The 21,043-nt window shown below is 43.6% G+C and overlaps 1 protein-coding gene across 6 annotated transcripts; it reads left to right on the top strand.

Annotated features, from left to right (window-relative positions):
• The first annotated feature begins 5,292 nt into the window (after positions 1 to 5,292).
• AGT (angiotensinogen) lies at positions 5,293 to 15,674 on the top strand. 6 transcript variants are annotated; one of them, XM_053937261.1, is made up of 5 exons: positions 5,293 to 5,374; positions 10,906 to 11,719; positions 14,005 to 14,269; positions 14,707 to 14,851; positions 15,319 to 15,674. In XM_053937261.1, the coding sequence occupies exons 2-5, from the start codon at positions 10,933 to 10,935 to the stop codon at positions 15,508 to 15,510; spliced, it is 1,389 nt and encodes a 462-aa protein (XP_053793236.1). In that variant the 5' UTR covers positions 5,293 to 5,374; positions 10,906 to 10,932; the 3' UTR covers positions 15,511 to 15,674. The 6 variants fall into 6 exon arrangements, with proteins under 6 accessions (XP_053793236.1, XP_053793240.1, XP_053793238.1 ...); XM_053937265.1 differs by having other exon boundaries at positions 5,353 to 5,374; positions 10,909 to 11,719; XM_053937263.1 differs by lacking the exon at positions 5,293 to 5,374 and adding an exon at positions 8,347 to 8,519 and having other exon boundaries at positions 10,909 to 11,719.
• Positions 15,675 to 21,043: the final 5,369 nt, after the last annotated feature.

Here is a 21,043-nt window from a genome sequence, read left to right as displayed (position 1 = left end):
GTTCCCTTTGCAAACTAAAATGTGTTAAATTGAAATTGTTACACCACCTCTATTTTGCTGCTTCTCCTGATAGATAATAGAGATGAAACTGATTTAATTTAAATGCTGAGGAGCCAGAGCAGAGCATAACTAATACCCTGTCCTTACACATCCTCTCAGCCTCCCCTGAGTTTTAATTCTCGCTGTGCAGCTCACAAAAGTGGGGGGGGGGGGATTGGAGTGTAAAGGCAGATGCCATTTGAGGTAACTTACTCATCCTGGAAATGTTTCAAGTTCAGCATACAAAGATCCTGAAGAAAACAGACCATTCTCCACTGCCCCTGTGTACCATACACAAGGGCACACAAGCTCTCAACCATCCCTGGTCCTATTTTACACCAAATTTTAACTATTCTGAGCCCAAAAAAGACAAACTAGCACCTAAGAGCTGAGCAAAGGAAAACTATTCTTTAAGATTTAGTGTCACAGCCATGCGCTTTATATGCCTCATAGCACTCTAGAGTCACCACACCCGAAGCATCTCAGCCTCACAGCCCTCTCCTGTGCTGGGAGGGCAGCCCCACAGGCCACCTGGCTTTCTGGAGCACAGATAGGCAGCAGTGCCTGTGGGGGCTGCACTTAGCATATGTTGGGATCTCCAATCTTTTTCACAACTGAAACTTGTCCAGGAGTAACAGCTTTAATTCTACTCTGTATCAGCACTGTGTTAACTACCAGATGCTTATCACTGGGAATTAAGATAATTTAAACCCTTCTTTAAGCTTACTTTGTTCTTTCCCTCCCTTGGTATCACTATCATCAAAGAAAAGTTTTTTATAAAGGAAGAAGCTTCCAGACTATGAAGAAAACACAGAATAAACATCAGTCCTTTGCAAAGAAATGACATTTTTGCTTTGGTTATTAGTTACAGAATGATGGGGGAAGAAGGAACCTGGAGTGATGCTGGGTTTGTGATCTTAGAGCATGTGACTGGTGCAGCCTCAGGCTATCACTGTGAAAGCAGGGGAGTCCAGCGTAGCCAAACACTCGTTAGTTGTGCGCCCCTCAAATTAACGCCAATCTGAAAGCCCCGCCTTCATCTCAGGTCGCAAAAGGGTCTGTAGATTATATTTGGAGCGCTGAAAATTGCGGCTGCTGTCCCAAGAGAGTTGCTGTTTTGCCCCTGTAGCTGGCTGAGTGGGGGCTGCTGCAGCTCCAGAAGATGGAAGAGTCCTGTAATGCCTGCAGTGAGGAAGGAGCCAGTCTGTTTCTCACTAATGTACTGCACACACTGCACATCATTAAAAACACTCCTCGAGTGAGGCAGGAGACCACCACAGACAGTCTGCTCAGAGGAGCACCAGATAGTGCCCAAAACAGGAGTCCTGCTGGTTGCAACTATTTGCCCAACCAGGCAGAGGAGCAGGAGGAGGGGTGGAGGTGTCTTGAAAGAGGCTTGGCAAAAGATAAAGGGGAGCCTGAATTTATGCCGGCAGCACGGATATCCCATCTTCCACAGGTCTCTCTATGGCTATGTTTTGAATTTCCAGGCTAGGAGACAACAACAATTGTGCATAGTGCCCTGTGGACAATTTGGCTGGGCTACAAAAATTACAACCAGAGTTTCAAAACCTCAGTAGTGACAGAAAAGATCAGCCACCAGAGATAGCACTTAGGAGATCCCCAGGGAATAAAACACTGGGCTTATTGCAGCATCCCTGCAATTCTGAGGGCAGCCAGATGTTTGGTGGTGGAGGCTTTTGGAGCTGAATACTGTGGCATTTCCCAGACAGTGGTCACCTGGCTGCTTCCCTTGCTCAACTTGGGTAACAGCTTGAGGACTTCAGTGGCTGACCCAGCTGGCAAATATTGGGACAATGCAAAATCCCTCCCTGACACAACAGCATCTTCCAGAGTTCTGATAAAAAACTGGCACCAGCTCTTTCAGGCAGGCATTTTGCTGTGCTGGTGCTGCCATTTCTGCTGCTCTGCCTTATCCACAGGACTGTATGAAGATAGAGTGAGGTCTAAAAAGGTAAACACATTGAGCTGGGAGTAGAGAAACCTGGCTGTTTGTCCTTGAGATGTTGCCAACCTGTTGCATGACTGAAGGTGATTCATGTCACCTCTCTGTGTCCACTTTCACTCTCAGGACAGGCTGCTCTGTCCTGGCTGCTTTAGTCTGGGATTTTTTCTTGCTCCTTGTAGGCACAGCCTGTGCCACAGGAAAGGACCCAAAATTAATTATATGTTGCTGATGTAACTGTTAGACTGCAAACTATTTTGAGATCCTCAGGGAAGGAGGTTTCTTCTGCCCACACACACGGTGGGCCCACTTTCATGCCTCTGTGTGCATGTGCAGGCTGAGCAGAGATCATTCTTAAAGTGCTCTTAAAAACTGCATCTGCCACTGGGACAGATAAAAAAATAGGGCTATGAAAATTCGAAGCAATCTTTACTCTCAGGGCCTGTAAACACAAGCTATGACAAACCAGATGTAATTTTAGGCTGATTGTACTAGTGTTAATACAAGCTTCCCTGAGAAGCTGAAAGAGACGGCAAGATGGTGGTGCTCCCTTCTCCAACAGGAAGGATTTGTGGCACTGCCAGGGCGAGGGTAGGCCAGGCAGCTGGCTCAGCCAGGGCACCCCTCCCGTGGGGAGGGAGCACTGTGCCACACCAGCCCTTCCACCTGAGTCAGCTCTCAGCCTGCGCACTCATCATGTGCATTTTGGCATCATCCAGGCAGACACCCTGTTTCCCTCCACCCCAGCACAGGAATGGCACATGTGATCCTTGGGGTTTATGGGAGCCAAGTTACCAAGTTTTCCATTACTCCTTGCTGTGAGAACCCATGGCAGAAGCAGGATAATCCCTCTCTTTCATCATCTGTACTTTGAATGTTATTATTGAAAAGCATTTTTGCAATCCTCTTTACACAAAAAATTGGGCAAGCTGCGTACATCCCTCATGCTCACCAGAAGCTTTCACAGAGAAATGGTTCCAGCCAGCATGGGCAGAGGTCAGACATACAGCGAAAACACAGAAAAAAAATAATATGCAAACTTATTCCTATTTTATTAAAACAGCTAAAAAAATATTACTTTGTAATGCCTTTCTCTACTATACACAGCAAAAATAAACAAATAAACACAGGCCCATGGCAGCTTGCCACAATTCTCACAGAATGGGAGGAAAATTGGTTTACTAAAGTACAGAAATTTGCCAGAGTGGTACTCCTTTCTTACCTATTCACTCTGGAAAAAGTCACCAAATACTCTGTGCAGCTGAAGTTAGAACAGAACCTGTAGGTCTGGCAGGAGACAGAGACACATTTTAGACCCCAATGCAGTAACTCTGCTGCAGTTTGTGCACGTACAAGAGATTAAAAGAGAAAAAACCTGAAACACGGCTAATTAATATGAAAAGCCTACCCACAGTTTTTGAAAACTGTTCATATTTTCCAGGGTTTATGTTGATTTTGAAGAGATAGCAGTATGTTCCTAAATGCTCTGTGCACAGGAACAATGGTGAGGCTGAGGGTCAGGTTTGCTGAGTGCAATGTTTCTTTAGTATAGCACTACTGAGAGGATATTTTTGGTTTGTGCTACAAAATGAGCCAGCATTAAGCTGGCCTCAGCTCAGACATCTTTATTTCCATGGCAAGTTGAAGACAATCCCTTGGAGAGAAGCATGAGAGATGCTGGAGCAAGCAAAATTCATGGCAGCTGGCTGGCTGGGGATTTCCTGAGTTAGCAATCACACCTGGACTGTCATGTTCTGCAGAGGCCAATGTCCACACCCTCTGTTATTTATTTAATTTAATTGCTTTTTGTACCAAGATCTTTGGTCTCTGCAGCATCCTGTGACAGTGTCTCCTGCAATCCAAGCATACAAAAGGGTTCTTCCTTTATATTTGTTGATTTATAATTTTACCAGGAATGCACTGATTCTGGCAATATTACAAAAGACCGATTCAACACTTTCTGTTCACCTTCAGCATTTTATGTTTATACTTCCCATACCAGTGGAGTCTCCTCCAAATTGAAATATCTTGGTCTCTGTAGGCACTCTACTGCGCCACAAAGATTTTTCCTGGCTGTCTCACAAACAATCATTCTTCCATTCCATCCCTACAATCAACTGCCACACCTGGGGTGACCACTGCAGCAGCTGATGAAGCAATAGTCCCCAGTCTTCCTTTTGTCAGATCCTCCCACATAAGCATTCTCTTTTGCCTTTCCTCCCTGTCCTTTTCCCAGTGCCTGTTTACCCTCTCCATTTGGAGCCTTGTTAAGACTCCAGGCTGTGTTCTCTTACCAAAACAGATGAGAGAGGGAACGCTGTGAATGTTGATGGGATGTAGAGGTTCACGATTACCAATGTCAATTCACAGGCTGTATAAACAAACTGTCTGTGGCCTGTTTCTCACTCAATAAACTTTTAGGCTTAATAAAGGAAACCCTAAAATTTAGTAATGAATTATATATGCCATGTACATACTATTATGTTTAAATTAGCCGTACATAATTCATAATCTACGTATGTCAGATGTGCCAGCTAAAGTCAGGAAGATGTCATGTGAAGCTCTGTGGTCTGAGCCTGTGAGCAGAGTAATTTATTATCCCTCCTCCAGGTCTGCTGCCTCACAGGAGACAAGAGCATCATCACTGGAGTACATCTGGCCCTTTTGAGTTCAGGTCTCGGAGCAAAATTTGAAAACCTGAAAAACAAACAGAACTGAACAGAATAAAATATTTACTATTGTCTCTGCACAAAGTTCTGAATTTTATACAGCTTTACCGAGAACAATTCAGATCAATGAAAACACTTTTTGACAAAGCGCAAGGTTCTTCGGCAAAAAAATAGCTGCCCGGTCGATTAACCAAAATTCTACCTTGGACAAAAACATTTTCCCATTCAAGGCTGAATTATATGCTGCTGTCTGTAGAGTTAGTGTTCCTCTGCCAGGGTTAAAATTTCTGACGCCATTTTGGCAGTATTTGCATGAAGAAGTGCTGGAGCACCATCAATGAGAATTTTTTCATGGGGAAGGGGAGTGCTTCCACATTAGCACTTCACAAAAATGAGGCTGACCAGGAGATCTGATCCTAGGATGGCTGCAAGGAAACCCATAACCGCAGCACCAGTGTTTTTCCACCCCTCTTTGCTCCCTCCCAGCAGCTACCATGAATAACAAGCAGGAAAAACAGAGGCAGGTTTCGAAGAGAAATGAGGGCAGCGGTGGAGGGGGGAGGGGGGGAGGGGGGAGGGGGGAAGGGGGGGGGGCGGGCCCGGCTTATGCAAGAGTGGGTATAAAATGGGGAGCTGAGTACCCCTCCAAAATCAGAGAGTGGGGCAAAAGGAGAGCACACACCTCATCGCTGAAGAACAGGTTTGAGAGCTCTGTGTTTCTTTGTACCTTTACAGTGGCTGTTGCAGGGAGAGGTTCATTAGAAAGCATGTGTGGGCCACAGGCTTGTTTTGGATAGGGGATGCTTGTAGAACAGCCTTGCTTTCACCTTCTTGGGTTCCTTGTTGCCAGAAAGCTTTTTGCCCAAATTTGGCCCAGTGCAAATTCTCTGGCACAGCTCTCTTTAAGGGGCAAAATCCTTGGACACCAGAGCTGAAGGGCAGGATAGAGACTCCGCTTTTTAAAGTCAAAGCTCTATCTTTAAGCACACTCTCATTCCTAAAACCATGGCAACCCAATAAAAAAAAGCCTGACAACAGAGTCCACATATAGTAATTGGAATAATGCTCATGCACTTCTGCTTAAAATCTCAGAAGTAAAATTAAAGACTTAACTGTAGTTAAGTACTACTAGGATAAAACATGTTGCAGGTATGTTCTTCGTAATCTGAAACCTTCTCCTTTAGAAGAAAGTGTTAAAAGATAAAAGACAAAGATCTAAGAAGTGTGCTGGTTTGTGATGCATCTTAATAGGGGAATATTAATTGAGTGAGAACAAGTGACTGGAAAATGAGGGGGGGGGGAACTGTATCTGAACTTTGTAGTGGTGCATGAACATAGGGTGAAATCGAAGACTCTTCCTCATTACTGGGGCCAACCAAATTCCCAGTGGCTGAGGAGGGAGGAGGCAAGAGGAGGACTGTGGTGAAAACAGGACCTCAAACATTACCTGGTGAAACTTCTTTTTCTAGAGAAAGCTAGGTATTTTAATTTGATTACTTTATTGATGTGGAGGCAAGAGTGGGGGCAAAAGATAGACTTCTGTGTTCCTCAAAGACACTGACCATTTTTTTATCAACAGAAAACAATAGAATTAGGTGCACAAACACCAAAAGACACCCAAGGATCAACTTGGCTGAAAACCCTGAGAATATTCAACTTTCTTTATGAGGCAGAGCCCCCAGACCCGCATGGTAGATTTGTTGTTCAGGTGACTCCTGCTCCTCCTCTTCTTCAGGGCAGCATCCCCTGCAGCCAGGGCTGCCTGTTTAGGGCTGATACTTACAGCACAAGGAGACCAACAGCTGCAGCACCACTTGGTCATGACCTTCAGGGGAACTGGAAGTAGGAGATACCCAAACAACAGCATTGTCTGGATGCTGCAGAACAAAGGCATAATGATCTAAGGAAAAAAAGTACAGTGGGTTAGGGGTTTGTGATTTCCCCTTTCAGTGTTTATTGTCCACAGCAAACATGTAAGTCTGTATTATATTTCATTAGCATCACTTGTAGCTTATAAAGCAAAGCCAGTAATTATTTTTAATAAGGATACTTTTCAGAGTTTTACGGAATACAAGGTGCCCTCGATACAGAGAGTATTGGGATGGGTTTTCTTTTCACCTGTGCTCAAGCCTCATCTAGGGGGACGGAGCAGACCAGCTCTAGCTCATAGGCTCGGCGTGGCCTGGCCATTCGTGTGCACTGCTGATGCCTGCCTAGTGCCTCAGGTGGACCCACATGGGCGGTGGTGCAGGAGATACAGATTTGGGCTGTGCTCACATCCCACCTGCAGCTCCACTGGCCTCTAAGGGACCAGCTGTCTTCCCTGGTCTGCCTGTGGGAAGGAGTCTCCAGGGTAGAGGGTAAAAAAGGTGGACCTGAAACCTAACTTGATCTCTTAGCATTTAGCTGAGCAATATGCATTTTTCATTTTTCATCCTTCTCCCTTTGCCTGTATTCTTTGCTTGACTAGAAGCATTTTAAAGCTGTCTGGGGATGGTAAAAATGCTCAGGAATTGTTCTGTGGGCAGGTGCTTCCTCAACTGAGATGCTCAGGCAGCAAGAGGACAAAACACCTTGAATGTTTCAAGCTGTTTGGTTAAGCCTTCAGCGCAAGTCAGCATGTTATACAAGCCTGGGCTCAGAACCACTTTTGGACCTCATTGTAGTGAAGGTAATCAGATTGTTTAAATGAAAAGCAGGACTGCAGAGACAGAAATTTCTCATCTCTTTGGTGTCAGGCACCTGGCACACAGCCTTTGGGCTGGCAGGACTCAGCTGCCTCTGTCTCCACCTTCATCTCCACCAGCTCCAGCTGCCCAGGCACATTGAAAACATCCCCCTCTCTCAGCTTTCTCCTTGAACCCAACATGTTGCTGGGCACTGCAGTACACATCATGCCTGACTGGCCCTCTAAAATCAAAGCACAGATGATAAATCAGACCTAATCCTGTTAGAGCCATGGGACTAATAATAAAGGGCACTGAACAAGACCCAGTCTAACCAATTGCATTTATCCCTAGCTTGATTCGCTGTTTATGTGCTTAAATGGGAAGAAGGGGCACACCAAAATTGAAAGATTGTTTCAGAAGCAGCTCAAAGATCTTTTCCCAAACAAGACTTGAGAGGCTGACACTGGGAGGGATGAAGTCTTTGTAATCCAGCTCTGGCAATCTTACCTATCTGGCTTTCATCTTCTCCATTTCAACACGTCTTGTTCAAGAGGAGAAAGAACAAAGACTTGACATTCTGAACAGTTCAAGAGGGAAAGAAGGGGTAAAAATTGAGAGCTTAATCACTTTATTCTGCAGTAGCATACACATCTCACACACTGGTGGGTCCCCAGGCTGCAAGATAGAGATTAAAGGCAATTTATCTGTGAAGCCAAAAATCTGATTCAACTGTACAACAAATATAAGTACAAAGAAATCTACATTCCTTTCAGTCTGGCACAAAATTATGTCTTTCCTATAATCAGTTATTCTGCGTAGTAAAACTGCCAGTGTCTGCCTTGGTAAATGTGTAACTGCAGGCTACACAGGTGTGCTGGGTCTGGCTAAAGGTTGTGTATCCATCCCTGGAACTTTCTGTGAAGCCGGTGTTAGGCTGGGCTCAGGTCTCATTGGCCTGAGGTAACTTCTCTCAGCCCCCAGGCTGTGATGTAAAGCAGCTTTGCGCAATGCCGCTGCAGCCGTGTAGAAAGGGCAGAATTCCACCCACCGTCCCACCACCCTGAGGGGACAGGTGTCGTGAGGAGCTTGCCTGAGGGACAACAGCATCGTGAGGAGCTTGCCTGAGGGACAACAGCATTGGAGGGACAACAAAGGGGCAACACCCCCAGGACAGAGGCGAGTACGTGCTCTTAGTGCACTTGCTTTGAGTGCTGCTTTTTCAACTCAGGTGTTCATGCTTTTCCAAAGGGCTTGGGGCTCTCTTCTTTAGCCAAATAAACCACTCTGACTTTCCACAGATGGGGCTTAGGGTAAGTGCTTGGCAGTGAGAACTGCTCCTCTTGCTTCTGCTCATGGAAAAAATACTGAACAGAGCTGGGGGCCCTGGCAGCCAGAGAGAAGTGACCACTGGGTGCCAATGGTGCCTAATGGCACAGCCTGCCTGGGTGGCACAGGGTCACCCTCCCTGCTGTGCAGGAAAGATTAAGTAATGCCTCAAATAATTGTGTGATGGAGAGAACAGTGTGGGAAGGGAATTCTTTCTAATTTGTGGCTTTTTGGTTCGTTTTCCTGAGCATGCCAATGTGAAAGATGCATTGAGTAGTCTAGAAATCCACTAGCACAGTAGCTGGGCTAACTGTGAAAGTGAAGTTGGGAAGGCACCTCCCAAGATAATTTTTTTAACCAGTGACAAGCAAGGAATAAGCTCTGTCATGCATGTCACATGCTACCAGTGGGGTTGGGGAGGTGAAGAGGGGCCAGGAGCAGAGGGGACAACAGCACGACTGTGCTGCCCATACAGTAATTTAGAGAATGAGGTGGGAGTTAATGGGGAAGAACAATCCTTGAGTGAAGGCACAAGGACAGAGATCTACAGCAGGTCCTCCCCTGCATGCCCCTAGGGAGTAAATAGTTTCAGGCTTGACCCATAAGCATTCTGTAGTAAAACACTTAGACATCCTGAGGGACCATTACAGCACCATAAATTCCATTTGCAAAACCAGCTGTTAGATAGGAGCCTACAGCCTGGGAATGCAGATGTCCATGTTAGCAGTTAGATGTACTTAGCAAAGTATGTCTAGTTACCAAGCATCTGCACATCTCAGTTTTTGTATGTGCAACAGAGTGGTGGTACTGCACACTGGGATATTATTAGGCATTAAATACTTGGGGACCCCTCAGGGGAAAGAATATGGTTATACATTGCTGGGAAGGGGCCAGGTCTTGAATAGCTGGATTTAAACACAAGTGCTTCCACCCTGTATAAAGTGTTGATGAGACAGACATTGCTCTGTGTCCTCTCAAAAGGCTCAGGCTACCAGAATTACAATACCTGACAGACTGGTGTGACTCAAAAAGCCTTGGAGCAAGAAAGCAGAGATCAGGGCTTGGGTACTGGCAAGGCTGATAGCATTTTGCCCATCCAATGAGCTCTGCAGAACTTGAAATGGGTGAAAGAGAGTGAACAAAGCTACAATAAACAAGGAATTACTAGTAGAATAAAAATACAGCTCTGAATAAAAGCATTCTGGCTGATGTTACGTGTTACAAATGCATAATTTTCAACACATTTCAGTTTGGATTTCAAATACACAGATAAAAAGTCATATACTAGAAATCCAAGAAAGGTACAGCAGAGCTATTAGTTATCAAAAAGTTTGACATAAGAAAAGAGAGAATTCTAAAAATATAAAATTTGTCAGTGGGTATAATTTGTCTCTGTGTGTGTGTCCACGACGTTCTATTCCCAATTTGCATTATATCCTTTGTGCTAGAACACCAGAGACATCCACATACAGTAAAATTCTCTGCTTCTTGTCAGGAAAAACAAGAGCAGCAAGTGGTCTTTTACCTCAGGAGAAGACTGCTTACACAGCTGAGTAAAACTCAGCCTACCCCTTGTAACTGTATTCAAACAAGAAGGTGCAATGAAAAATGGTTTCAGTGTGAGCACATTTGTACAAGGGAGCCTGGAGTGTGTTTGCCTAGAAGCTAGAATGAATGTTTGCACTGTGCTATGGAAACATAACATGCTCTGCTAGTGCCAAGTATTTTGCTGACTAGACATACAAAGCAGGACCATTCTGTGTTCAGACCTTTGGAGAACTGGCTTCCAAACCTACCTCCTGCATAACAGCAGGCACATTGCTTAGCCTGTCTATGTGTCAGCAAGGTTCAGTGCAGCAGTTTGTAGAGATGGATGGCTCTGACCAGGTCCCAGGAACAAATGTTGTTGCATTTGTTGCAAAAGAAATGTTTTGCAGAAGTAGCATGATCTAGTTTGCAGGCATAACCAGTATCCACAATCATTCCCATGAAAAATCTTTAGGGTACTGCAGTGGGTAATGGAGTCACATCTGTGCTTACCATTTCCCACCTGCTACCATTGAAAGTGGTGTCTGTCTCATCCTGGGCTTTTTAGGGGCAGAGTCAGACCAAAATAAATACTGAAATTCCCACCTTTGTAACTCCAACACAGCACTAGCACCTCACCCTGTGATTAAGAGAAACTGTACTTGAAACAGACTGACCAGTCTCCTTTCTTCCTAATTTTTTCTTTCAGCAGACACGGTGGAGGCAATTTTCCAACATGAATCTGGTAGCAGATCTTCTCTACTTGTATGCTTGCCTTACCGTGGTGACTTGTGACCGGGTCTACGTCCACCCTTTCAATTTGTATTGTTTCAAAGAGAGTGAGTGTGACAAGCTGGAAAAATTGGTTCAGGAGGGAAAGACTATTGTCCCTGTCTCCACTGAATCCCAAACCACACCCAAATATGAAGCTGGCATGAATGACAACAAGTTGGAAGCCCCAAGCCTCAGCACTTGGGGGAAGGAGGAACGGAGCTACCTGAGTGACTTGGTGTATGTCCTGGGCATGCGGTTTTACAGTGTGCTGCAGAAAGCACAGAGGAGCCAAAACGTGCTTCTGTCCCCAACCAGCCTCTACAGCTCCTTGGTGTCATTCTACCTGGGGGCCTCAAACCAGACAGCACTTGATTTGCAGGGTTTGCTGGGATTTGTTCCCCCCTCTGGAAACCCTGACTGCACTTCCATGGCAGTCGGAAGCAATTTCCTTTCCAGCCTGAGGACAATTGAAAGGCTTGTGAAGAGTGGGGACGAGGAGCTGCTCTTTTCCAAGACACTGTGCTTGTTCTCTGCCCCTGGCATACCCCTCTTCCAGCTGTTCATGGAGCACTTGCTCCCCAGCGCTGATGCATTCTACGCCCGAGCTGTTGACTTTGCAAATCCAGGCGAGGCAGCAAAACAAATAAATGCCTTTGTGGAGGCCAAAAGCGAGGGACAGAGCAAGGCCTTACTGGCAGACATCAACCCATCCACCCAGCTGCTGTTTGCAGAGGACATCCGCTTGGCAGGTATGAGGCAGCACTGCTCCTTTTCGGAACAGGCTTGGGGAAGGACGGGCAGTAACCCTACTCCTGGGAAGGAAGCAAAGTCACACCTGCTCAGTCAGGAAAGGGAAGGGCTCAGATGAAAAGCTGGACCTCTGCTCCCCACTACTGTGTCAGGGATCTTGCCTGCACACTGCAAGGGCAATGGGGAGTGAGGAGGAGGGAGATAGCCTCCAAGAAATTTTCCTTGTCCAGGAAACTAAGGATTACGAAAGGAGTGGAAAGGTGCATTAGAAAGACTTGTGAAGCATTTCTGGCTGCAAAGGAGCTAAAAGTCATGAGGGGCCTTCAGCAAGATTGATCAGGGTGTAGCTTTAAAGAAAGCCAAAGGAACTGAGGGTAGCAGGCCAGAGGTACAGATACAAAAAAAGGCTAAAAAATATAGTGGACATGACTCCTCTAGTGGCTATTAAACACAGAAGTCCGGAGGCAAAATCTGGCTCAGGAAGCAACTGAACATCATCAGTTATGGAAGCAGGGCACTTATACAAACCTAGAATAAGGCAATCCCTTCATTGCCTAGGGTCATTCCATGCTGCTGTCCCAGAAATCCCCCTACACTACAACTGAGCCTTCTCTTCTGAGTGTAGCTGCTTTCCTAGATCCTTGTGACTTAATGTAATAACAAAGACTGCACACCTCAGACAGCTTGCCTACTTGGGAATGTATTTCAGAATACTTGCAGTGAGCCCTAAGTTCCTGAGTGGGCCTCTACTGCTAAAGGTGGAGTTGTGGTGCCCATTAAACCTTTTTGTGCCTCCATCTTCCCTCTTCAAAACTGGATGTCAGTTTTTCTTTGCCTTTCATGGATGCTGTCATTCTCTCAGTGAGCTATGGGCATCAGCTTTCTCTTCATTGTAAGATCTAGTATAGATATGATACTACAAAAGTAATTGTGTTACAGACTTGGACATGGTCACAAAAGCAGTTTTCCTTTAGCAGAACCATTTTTTCCCTCTTCTTCTCTATTGGAAACTTTTACTTGGTATAGAAACACATGTTCAAGGGTCTGCCTCACTGGGTCAGCTCTACTACCTTCTATGTCAGAAGGTGCATTTGAAATGCTGCAGTCCCACACAAGGGGGGACAAAATTGGCTCAAGAGCAAATGAATTGCACAAGCAATTATATTCTAATAAACACAGAAGATGACTTCAGCATTTGGTTTGCCATTTGGTTGTGAAGGGGCATCCATGACAGCTGATCATGTCATGCTCCATGTCTGTCCCCATAGCTACAGAAAGGAAAAAGTACATTTGTTTCTCTGAAACATGTTATATAAGCTCTGAGATGCTATTAACAGCCATAGCATTGATAAAGTGACAGAAATCCATACAAAACAGCAGCTACATGCTCCAGTGGTGTCAAATGTTGTTCACTTACACACACAGTTTTCTTCACATTTGTAGACTTGCTGCCAAGCAGGGCCTGCCATTTAGAATTCAGTGCAGAACCTCAGGTGCAAGTTTCACTGAGGGCAGTAGTTTCTATAATGATGAACAGGATTATCTGCCCAGCTGGGCAGCAGCATTGATCTGTGGCAGTGAGAAGATAACATGTTGAAATGCAAAGCTGCACAGAAGTAGTGCAAGGTGAGAGCAAGGCCTCTCATAGTTGTGAACTGGGAAAGAAATTTATTTTAAGGTCTAGTAAGTGTTCGAGTATGTCCTTTTTAACCTCCTTGGCTCAGCCAACACTTCAATGTTGTGCTTACAACCTTACCCATTGCTTTGGTTTGTAAGATGGTGAAGGGTGAGACCTCAGGCAGAGCTTGTGCTGCCTTCCCTCTCCTGAGCCCACCTGGCTGCCTGAGAGTGCTCCTGCAGCAAGGGCTGGCCCTGATGGATGTGCTTCCAAATATGCCATCAGTGCACTCGAGGGACAGAGAGGAAACCAAGCAGACCCTCTGCACAGGCCTGTGAGCCCCTGGGGACCATGTGGCAGCCTGGGAGGAAGCAGGCAACCAAGCAAGCAGAGACACTTTCCTGTCCCCAGAGAAGGCCACAAAGCCAACAGAAACACAGCAGGTTAGTCACAGTCCTGATGGTCATGGTCCCTGTGCTGTGAACTTGATGCCAGCAGAAGGCAAATTAAAAGGGGGAGACATATGATTACAGTAGCTAAATGTGATTTTATACAAGCAGTCCTTTTATAAGGCACAGTGTGTTCTTAAAAAGACCAGCTAAGGGGCAGAGGGGAGGAGGGAAGGAAGAGAAGAATCAATTTCTCCTTTCTTGGTCTGTTTTTCAGTGAATGTTAAGCAAGCCTTCCCGCTCAAAGAGCCTCAGGAATTCTGGGTGGATTCAAACACAAAGGTCTTGGTTCCTATGTTGTCTATCACGGGGACATTCAAGTACAAAACTGATGCCAGTGGGACTTTTTCCGTGGTGGAAATCCCCATCAGCAAGATGGCGCTGCTGGTGCTGTTGCAGCCCATCAATGGCAGCGACCTGGAGAGCGTGGAGTCCAAGCTGACGTGGCAGTCCTCAGCCTGGCTCCAGTGGCTGTCCCCAAGGTAGGGAAGGAACATGTGCATTCTCCCAGAGAAGGGATAATGGGATGGGGTGAGCCACACAGGGCTGCCCATTCACCTGGGGTCAGATCCTGCCAGGGAGGCTTTACTGCCGTGCACAAAGAGAAACCCCTGCACAGCCAGAGGGGTCACTTCAAAGGAGCTCCACTTTGGCGGGATCAGCTTTTTATCTAGGGGAATTTCAAGAAAATTAGCATCCCATACATGAAGTGGGATGGTTTGGGGTTTAGCAGCAGACCCTGGTGAAGTCTGGGTGAGTTCACACCTGGAAACAGTAACAGGCACCCACTGTGTTTGTGCCCACACACCAAGCACTAGTTGGAGTTGTTTTCATATGTCCATTCCCCAGGACTGCCCAACCACCATGCTTTCACAGGGAACAAGCGCTCACTTGCCTCTCTCTCTCCCTCTCTCTGCAGAGAAATTAAATTAGTGCTGCCAGCATTAACACTAGAAGACAGCTCTGATCTACAGGAGCTTCTTGCAGATATGGAACTGCCTGAACTGCTGGGGAAGGGGGCAGATTTCAGTAAGATAAGCAATGCCAGTCTGACAGTTGGAAAGGTACAGTACATATCACTGGCATTAAAAAAAAAAAAGAAGTTTCCTGCACAGTTTCAGCCTCCTAGACAGAATAAATTTACCTAGAACTAAGCAGTCAGAACCATGTAGGGGACATGCTTAGTAGGGGACTGAGTATCACATACAGTGTATGTTCTTGATTTAGGAGAATAATGCTGATAACATCAGAGTTTTAGTTGCGGGCAAGTTGTGGGAGGAATGAGTGAGCAGCTGTGTGGTACCCACCTGCTGGCTGGGGTTAAACCATGACACAAGGGTAACGGGATTACAGACCAGCCCAATGTAAAAGCAGTTATACAGCTTTTGCACATTATGGACAAGTACTCCAACATCTTTTTTAAACATCTATGGAGTAAAACAAATGTTTTATCATTTACTCAGACTCTCATTTGTCCCATCACGATTGTGCTCTGATGACTCCAGAGTTACTCATGTGTTTTCCCTTACAGGTAATAAATAAAGCCTTTTTCAAACTGGCCAGTGATGGAACAGATCAGCCAGAAGACCCTGCAGCACAGAAAGAAGATGGGGCATACCTGGATGTAACACTGAATAAGCCATTCCTTTTTACTGTTTTTGAAAAGCAGTCAAGGGCAATGCTTTTTCTTGGCAGAGTAGTACACCCTCTGCATGAGGATTAAATGCAAACATGGAGGATAAGAAAGGAGTGGAATGATGCACATTTCCCATCACCTTTTTCTTATTCATCAGATATTTTTGTGATGCTGTTGAGTGCTCTACTTAGCTTTGAGATGAAGCAGTTAAATGTTCAAAATACAGCTTTTCAAAAGCTAACACCTTGCAACATTTCATCCTCATTCATTTATTTCGTGTGAGGTGACTCACATCCTTCCTCCAGCTTCCATTTTATTCTTTGTCTCTTGTGCTCCTAGTTCCCTTTTTGGATGCAGTGGGGCAGGGCAGTTTTTCAATGCAAAGCATAAACTTGAAAAAACAGACAGAGAAGCAGCTTTTACTATAGTATTTTTATTTACTATAGAAAAGGACTTCTTCATTCTTTAAAAAGCTTTTTTAATAGTATTGTCAGTTTTGCAAGAGAGAATCCCTTTTACATTACAGTGAATATTTTACAATTATCCACAGAGATTTCTAGCTTCATCAGCAACATTTCCCTTTAAAATGCTGCCAACAGCACAGGCAGGCTCTGCTTGTCCCACTGAGACAAGATTTTTCTGCCTTGGAAGTAAAAACATGCTTAGAGGAAGTTTCTTCTTTCTGCAGCCCAGATGGATATGTTCACTTCTTAACTGTGTGGAAATACTAAAAATAGGGTTTGGTAGTATTAATGAGCTGTGATGGATAAATTCTCAGAGTCTGACAGAATTATCTCTGATTTTTTTAGGGGAAAAAATCCCACAAGGTCTACTCTTGCAACACAATTTCATTTCTTGGATTACTTTATAACCTGTGAGGCATTTCTTACAGCCTTATAGCAAAGGAGGACATTACTGGTTAAGAGTCCAATTCTGTAAACTTTAACATATCCAAACCGTATGTTCTTTAAAAATAGCATTAATAGCAATAATGTATATTAGTATAAATAGTGGATGTGGTGCTGCTACTTGTGAATAAAAAGATTACAGCAGTCCAGTCCAACTCTTAACAGAGTCATAAAAATTTGAAACATTAAATTGGGAAAACAGATTATTAGATGACGCTTGAATTATCAAGTGCAGAATTGGGAGACAAACCTTGGTACTGAGGAGAGCTTGGAACAAGGATTTCCACCTGTCATCTCTAGATTTATTGTTAGCACTGATGGCACTTAAAAATAACTGCAAACCTCTTTGGCAGATCATGTGAGATGTATCCTAGAGTGCACAGCAGCTTGGTATCAGTGATGTGGATATGTGACACATCCCTGATGTGCCATGGAAAAAATGCTGTAACATCATAAATAAAATAACCCTCAAGAATACTAGGACACTGCATCCATGTATTTATCCATTTATACTGCATGGACTCCTGATGCTCTAACATCTAAATACTGTACTTGTCTTATATACAGAAGTAATTAAGTATGAACATGCAGACGTAGAAAGATGCAAATAAACTCACTTCCAAGTTTCTTTGCCACAGTTTAATTGGGCTGTTGTCCATAAATAAGTTCTGGGTTCTGAAATCTGCTCCAAATCAGATTTATGTTTTTAACGCAGGAAGTTGCATATTATCAAGCACTACAGCCAATGGTATAGCTCTAAGCATGAAAGAGCAGCTTCATACTAATTTAAATGTTATCCCATTTACTTGTTGAAGTCAGCAGGTAGCATCACCTACAAATAAGATTTCAGACCATGAAATGTTCCATTTTTATAAAGAAGGTGGAAAATAACAAGAGGGAGTCCCTGGGTACACTGACAAAGTTTAGGGAAAAATGCCTTTATTCACAGGTGGAGGCTGCATGCTCTGGAACTCCATATCCGTGTTCAGTGGTTACAGGCAGAAAAACAAAACAAAACAATCAAACACACATTTCAGAAAATAAATTTTGTGGTGGAGAGCACCTCTCCACTGACACCCTGGAGAAGAAAAGGGAGAAGTAAAGAGCACAGACAGGGAACTAAAAGTAAACTGACCAGAATAAGGACTGCAAAGAGAGAAGTGCTGGAGCAAATGCTACAATACCAACAAGATAAGCTATCTGTACAGGTACCGTTCTCCTACATATTCAAATGGTAAAAAACAACCAACTAACAAAAAAACCCCACCCAATTCCCAAGTAAGTCTCTGCTTTCTCAACAATGTATACTCTCCTGAGATTTGTTTCTGACATCAATTTTATGTGTAAAATTTTTATGGCATTTTTTACTCTTCACTCTCCTCCAATTTTACCAAATTCCTCTGTCAGGCACACCACGATGCACATTCCAAGCATCCTAGACACCACTCACATACTGAGATCCCAAATGATCCTCATCCCTCCAGTTTAACCTTGAAAATACAAGAGTTGATGGAAAAAAGAGAGTAAATATTCCTCGAGTGGCCCAGCCAAATACACATACTGCTAGTTATCTTTAAACAATGAGGTTAGAAGAGTCTGGTCCAATTCTGGTGTAACCTACCAAGCTGAGAACCCAATTATCATTTTAGAGGAAGACATGCCACTGCTCTTTCTCTCCTCAATATTGTACAAAAAATCTCTTCCAGCTAAATTCCTTCAAAGATTAGAAAGGCATAGCAAGTTTTCTAAAGGTCCTAGAATGGAGGAATAAAAAGGCACAAAATCAAAACTGCATTACTGTCATGAAGTTATGCATTACTGCATAACTTCAAAAGTTACCTAAGGAATAGAAGAAATAGGATTATGAGCAGAAGACACCTCCGTTGGAACACTTACATGGTAGATCCTCTCCTCAATAATCCATAGTGTTTGAATGGTAAATTCAGTTAACCAAAGACAAAGTTAATTCACACCTTTCTTTCAGTGGGGGTATCACACAAATTCTTAACTGATGTTTTATTCTACTGAAAGAAAATTCAATCCTATTCAAGTGAACAAAAATAAAAGATGAGGAACTGACACTGAACCAGTGATACATTTAAAGCAATCATAGGACATTCAGTAATTTTGATTTGCTACGCAATGTTATTTCCTGCCCTGAAATTAAAGCTGGTCTTCAATGGAAAAGAACAGAATTCAGCCTATATCCTCAGAAAGTTGATGAAGACAAGTAGGAAGCGTTGTAATTGCAAGAAGATGTGGAAAATTACTTGCAACTCAAGCCAAGTAATCTCTTTGTGCCTTTTTGGTTTGGTATACAGACTACATCCTTTTCCCCAGTTTTGGAGGAGACAAAAAAAAACTGTTCTATTTTCAATCACTAGTGTGCACCGATCTCAGAATCTGCTGCTTTGGTGACAGCTGTTGTAGAAATTTAATTGTACAGAGATGCACACCTGCTGAAGTGAGCAGTTGCACAGTGCATTTACAATCCTATAATCTCAGTCTCAGGATACAACTTAAGATGTCCATTTTATAATAAGAAAACACTGCTGAAAACAACAGTAGCGAGAACTAGGAAGATGTTTCTACTCCTGACTCTTAAGAAAATTAAGAGGTGTGGGGAGACCAAGCTTTCTGTGTTCATCTATTAGAAGCCTGGAAAAATATAATACGTACACAAACTTCTTGTTCATAAGCAGTAAGGGTTACATCCACTCAGTAGTGCGTGCCTAAGGCTGAGGATTTCCACATGCCTGAGGAGACAAACAGATCTGTCATCTGACAAGCTGGTTCCCTTTGCTGTTTCTTTTTTCAGCAATAAACTTGGATGCTCCCTTGATTGTGTATGTGCCATGAACGGAGAGATGCTAAGCAAATTAGAAAAGCCAAATCCTGCTCTCCATTGCTCAAGACTGAATGCAAGCACCACCATGTGCTTTTAAGCAGCAGGGCTTTCCTCACTGCCTCCCTTCAAAAAATTAGTATTATTAAAGTCATAACAGCCACCTTTCCTAATTGCTTCAAAAGCACTGTGATTAAATGGTTGTGTCTTCTCAAGTAAAATATGATCAGTTCCCAACAGTGAGGAATGAAAGCCCTCAAGCTTGTGAAGGGTTTGCTCACCACAGCTTCACTTCACACAATAGCCATGTGCTATAAACTTCCTATCTCTAAATACTTAGAAAATTTGCATAAACTGGGCATTAAGCCCCAAGCTCTCTAAATACTTTAGGAAGAAAAAAGTATTTTTAATTAATAATCAGGAACTAGAATTCCAGTTATATTTTCACAAGGTTAAAAAAAAAAAGTAAAAAAAAAAATCAGAAAAACAAAACACAAACAAAAACAGAAAAACAGGGCATTTTTTGACTTTCAAGCCTTAAATTCAACTCTTACTGTGCCCAGACTATGTTGCCTGTCCTTCATATATGAAAGAGAAGCATCAATAGGCAGGTCTCTCTAGGTTCAAGAAAGCTCTTTGTTACTCCTTCTACCATTTTAAATCATAGTAACACTTTCAAATTTCCTGCTATATAAAGATGCACCTTGCACTGATGTAACTAGGTTTGAAGTTACGAAAATTCTACACATAGGCAGGTGAGTTCTAATATATAATATAATCCAAATCAGAAATACACCAGCCTTGAATAAATTCTAGCTCAGTAAATTACGTTTTAATTTGAAGGAAAACAGGTAGTCTGAATGTAATAACCTTTAAGTTAGATACTTGTAGTAGAAATTATTTAAAAAATTTAAAGTACTTTATGAGCTTTTGTCACACAGCCCTTCACACCAACATGTCTGTAAAAAAAAGCACATCAGTTAAATGAAAACATTCAAAATCCAAACAAGAGACAACCACATCCCATGATGAAGGAGGGCCGGTAAGTGCAAAGCAGTAATGAGAAATAGCAGAACCCTGTTCCTGCGAGTGCTTTATCCCAGGAGAGCTGGAATAATGTTTGGAAGTTTTTGACACCCTGTAAAGAGTTAAAGCACACAGCTGCCTGTCTCAAACACTGTCAAGGCCACAGACAGAAACTGCCATAAGATACCACAGCAGGAACTCAATATAAGCACAGAAGGGATGAATTTGTGACAGGAAGCTGCTGATTCCAGACCTGTCAGTGGTGAGATCTGGTTAGCGCATCCTGGTTAACGCATCCAGACAAAATTCTCTGGCAAACTGTGGGAGAGAAAACAAGTGTTCATACTCATATCACTGCTCAAAATCACGCTAAGTTATGGGATAGATGGAGTCTGTGACCACCAACAACCCCGATGTACCCCCAGACTAATTTCTCAGGCTTCCCACCAGAGGACTGCACATGATTCACAGTGTTAACATCAGACAGCGTAAAACTCCCCCCCCAGGGGAGGTACCAGAGCATTCCCACCTGAACCAAAACATGTATGAATCCAGTGAACCCATGTATGAACCCTCTTTGTTTCATGGGCTTCCGCCATCCCTGATGGATCAAGATTGTGACCAACACTTTGACCAACAAACATCTAAAATGGCAATAATCGAGTCTTGTTGTTGGATCCTTGGATGGTGATGTCTTTCATCTCTACTATGTACTCATATATTTTCTTTCTTTCCTTACGTATTTTCTTAAATTATATCTTTACACTTTCATATTGTTCTGTTTCTATAGACAATAACCAAAATAGCTACATACCTTTCTTCCATTGCAAGCAAACAGCTC

The sequence above is a fragment of the Vidua chalybeata genome, chromosome 3, assembly GCF_026979565.1.
Source record: "Vidua chalybeata isolate OUT-0048 chromosome 3, bVidCha1 merged haplotype, whole genome shotgun sequence".
NCBI lineage: Eukaryota > Metazoa > Chordata > Aves > Passeriformes > Viduidae > Vidua > Vidua chalybeata.
This window is presented reverse-complemented; position numbering and strand designations above follow the sequence as displayed.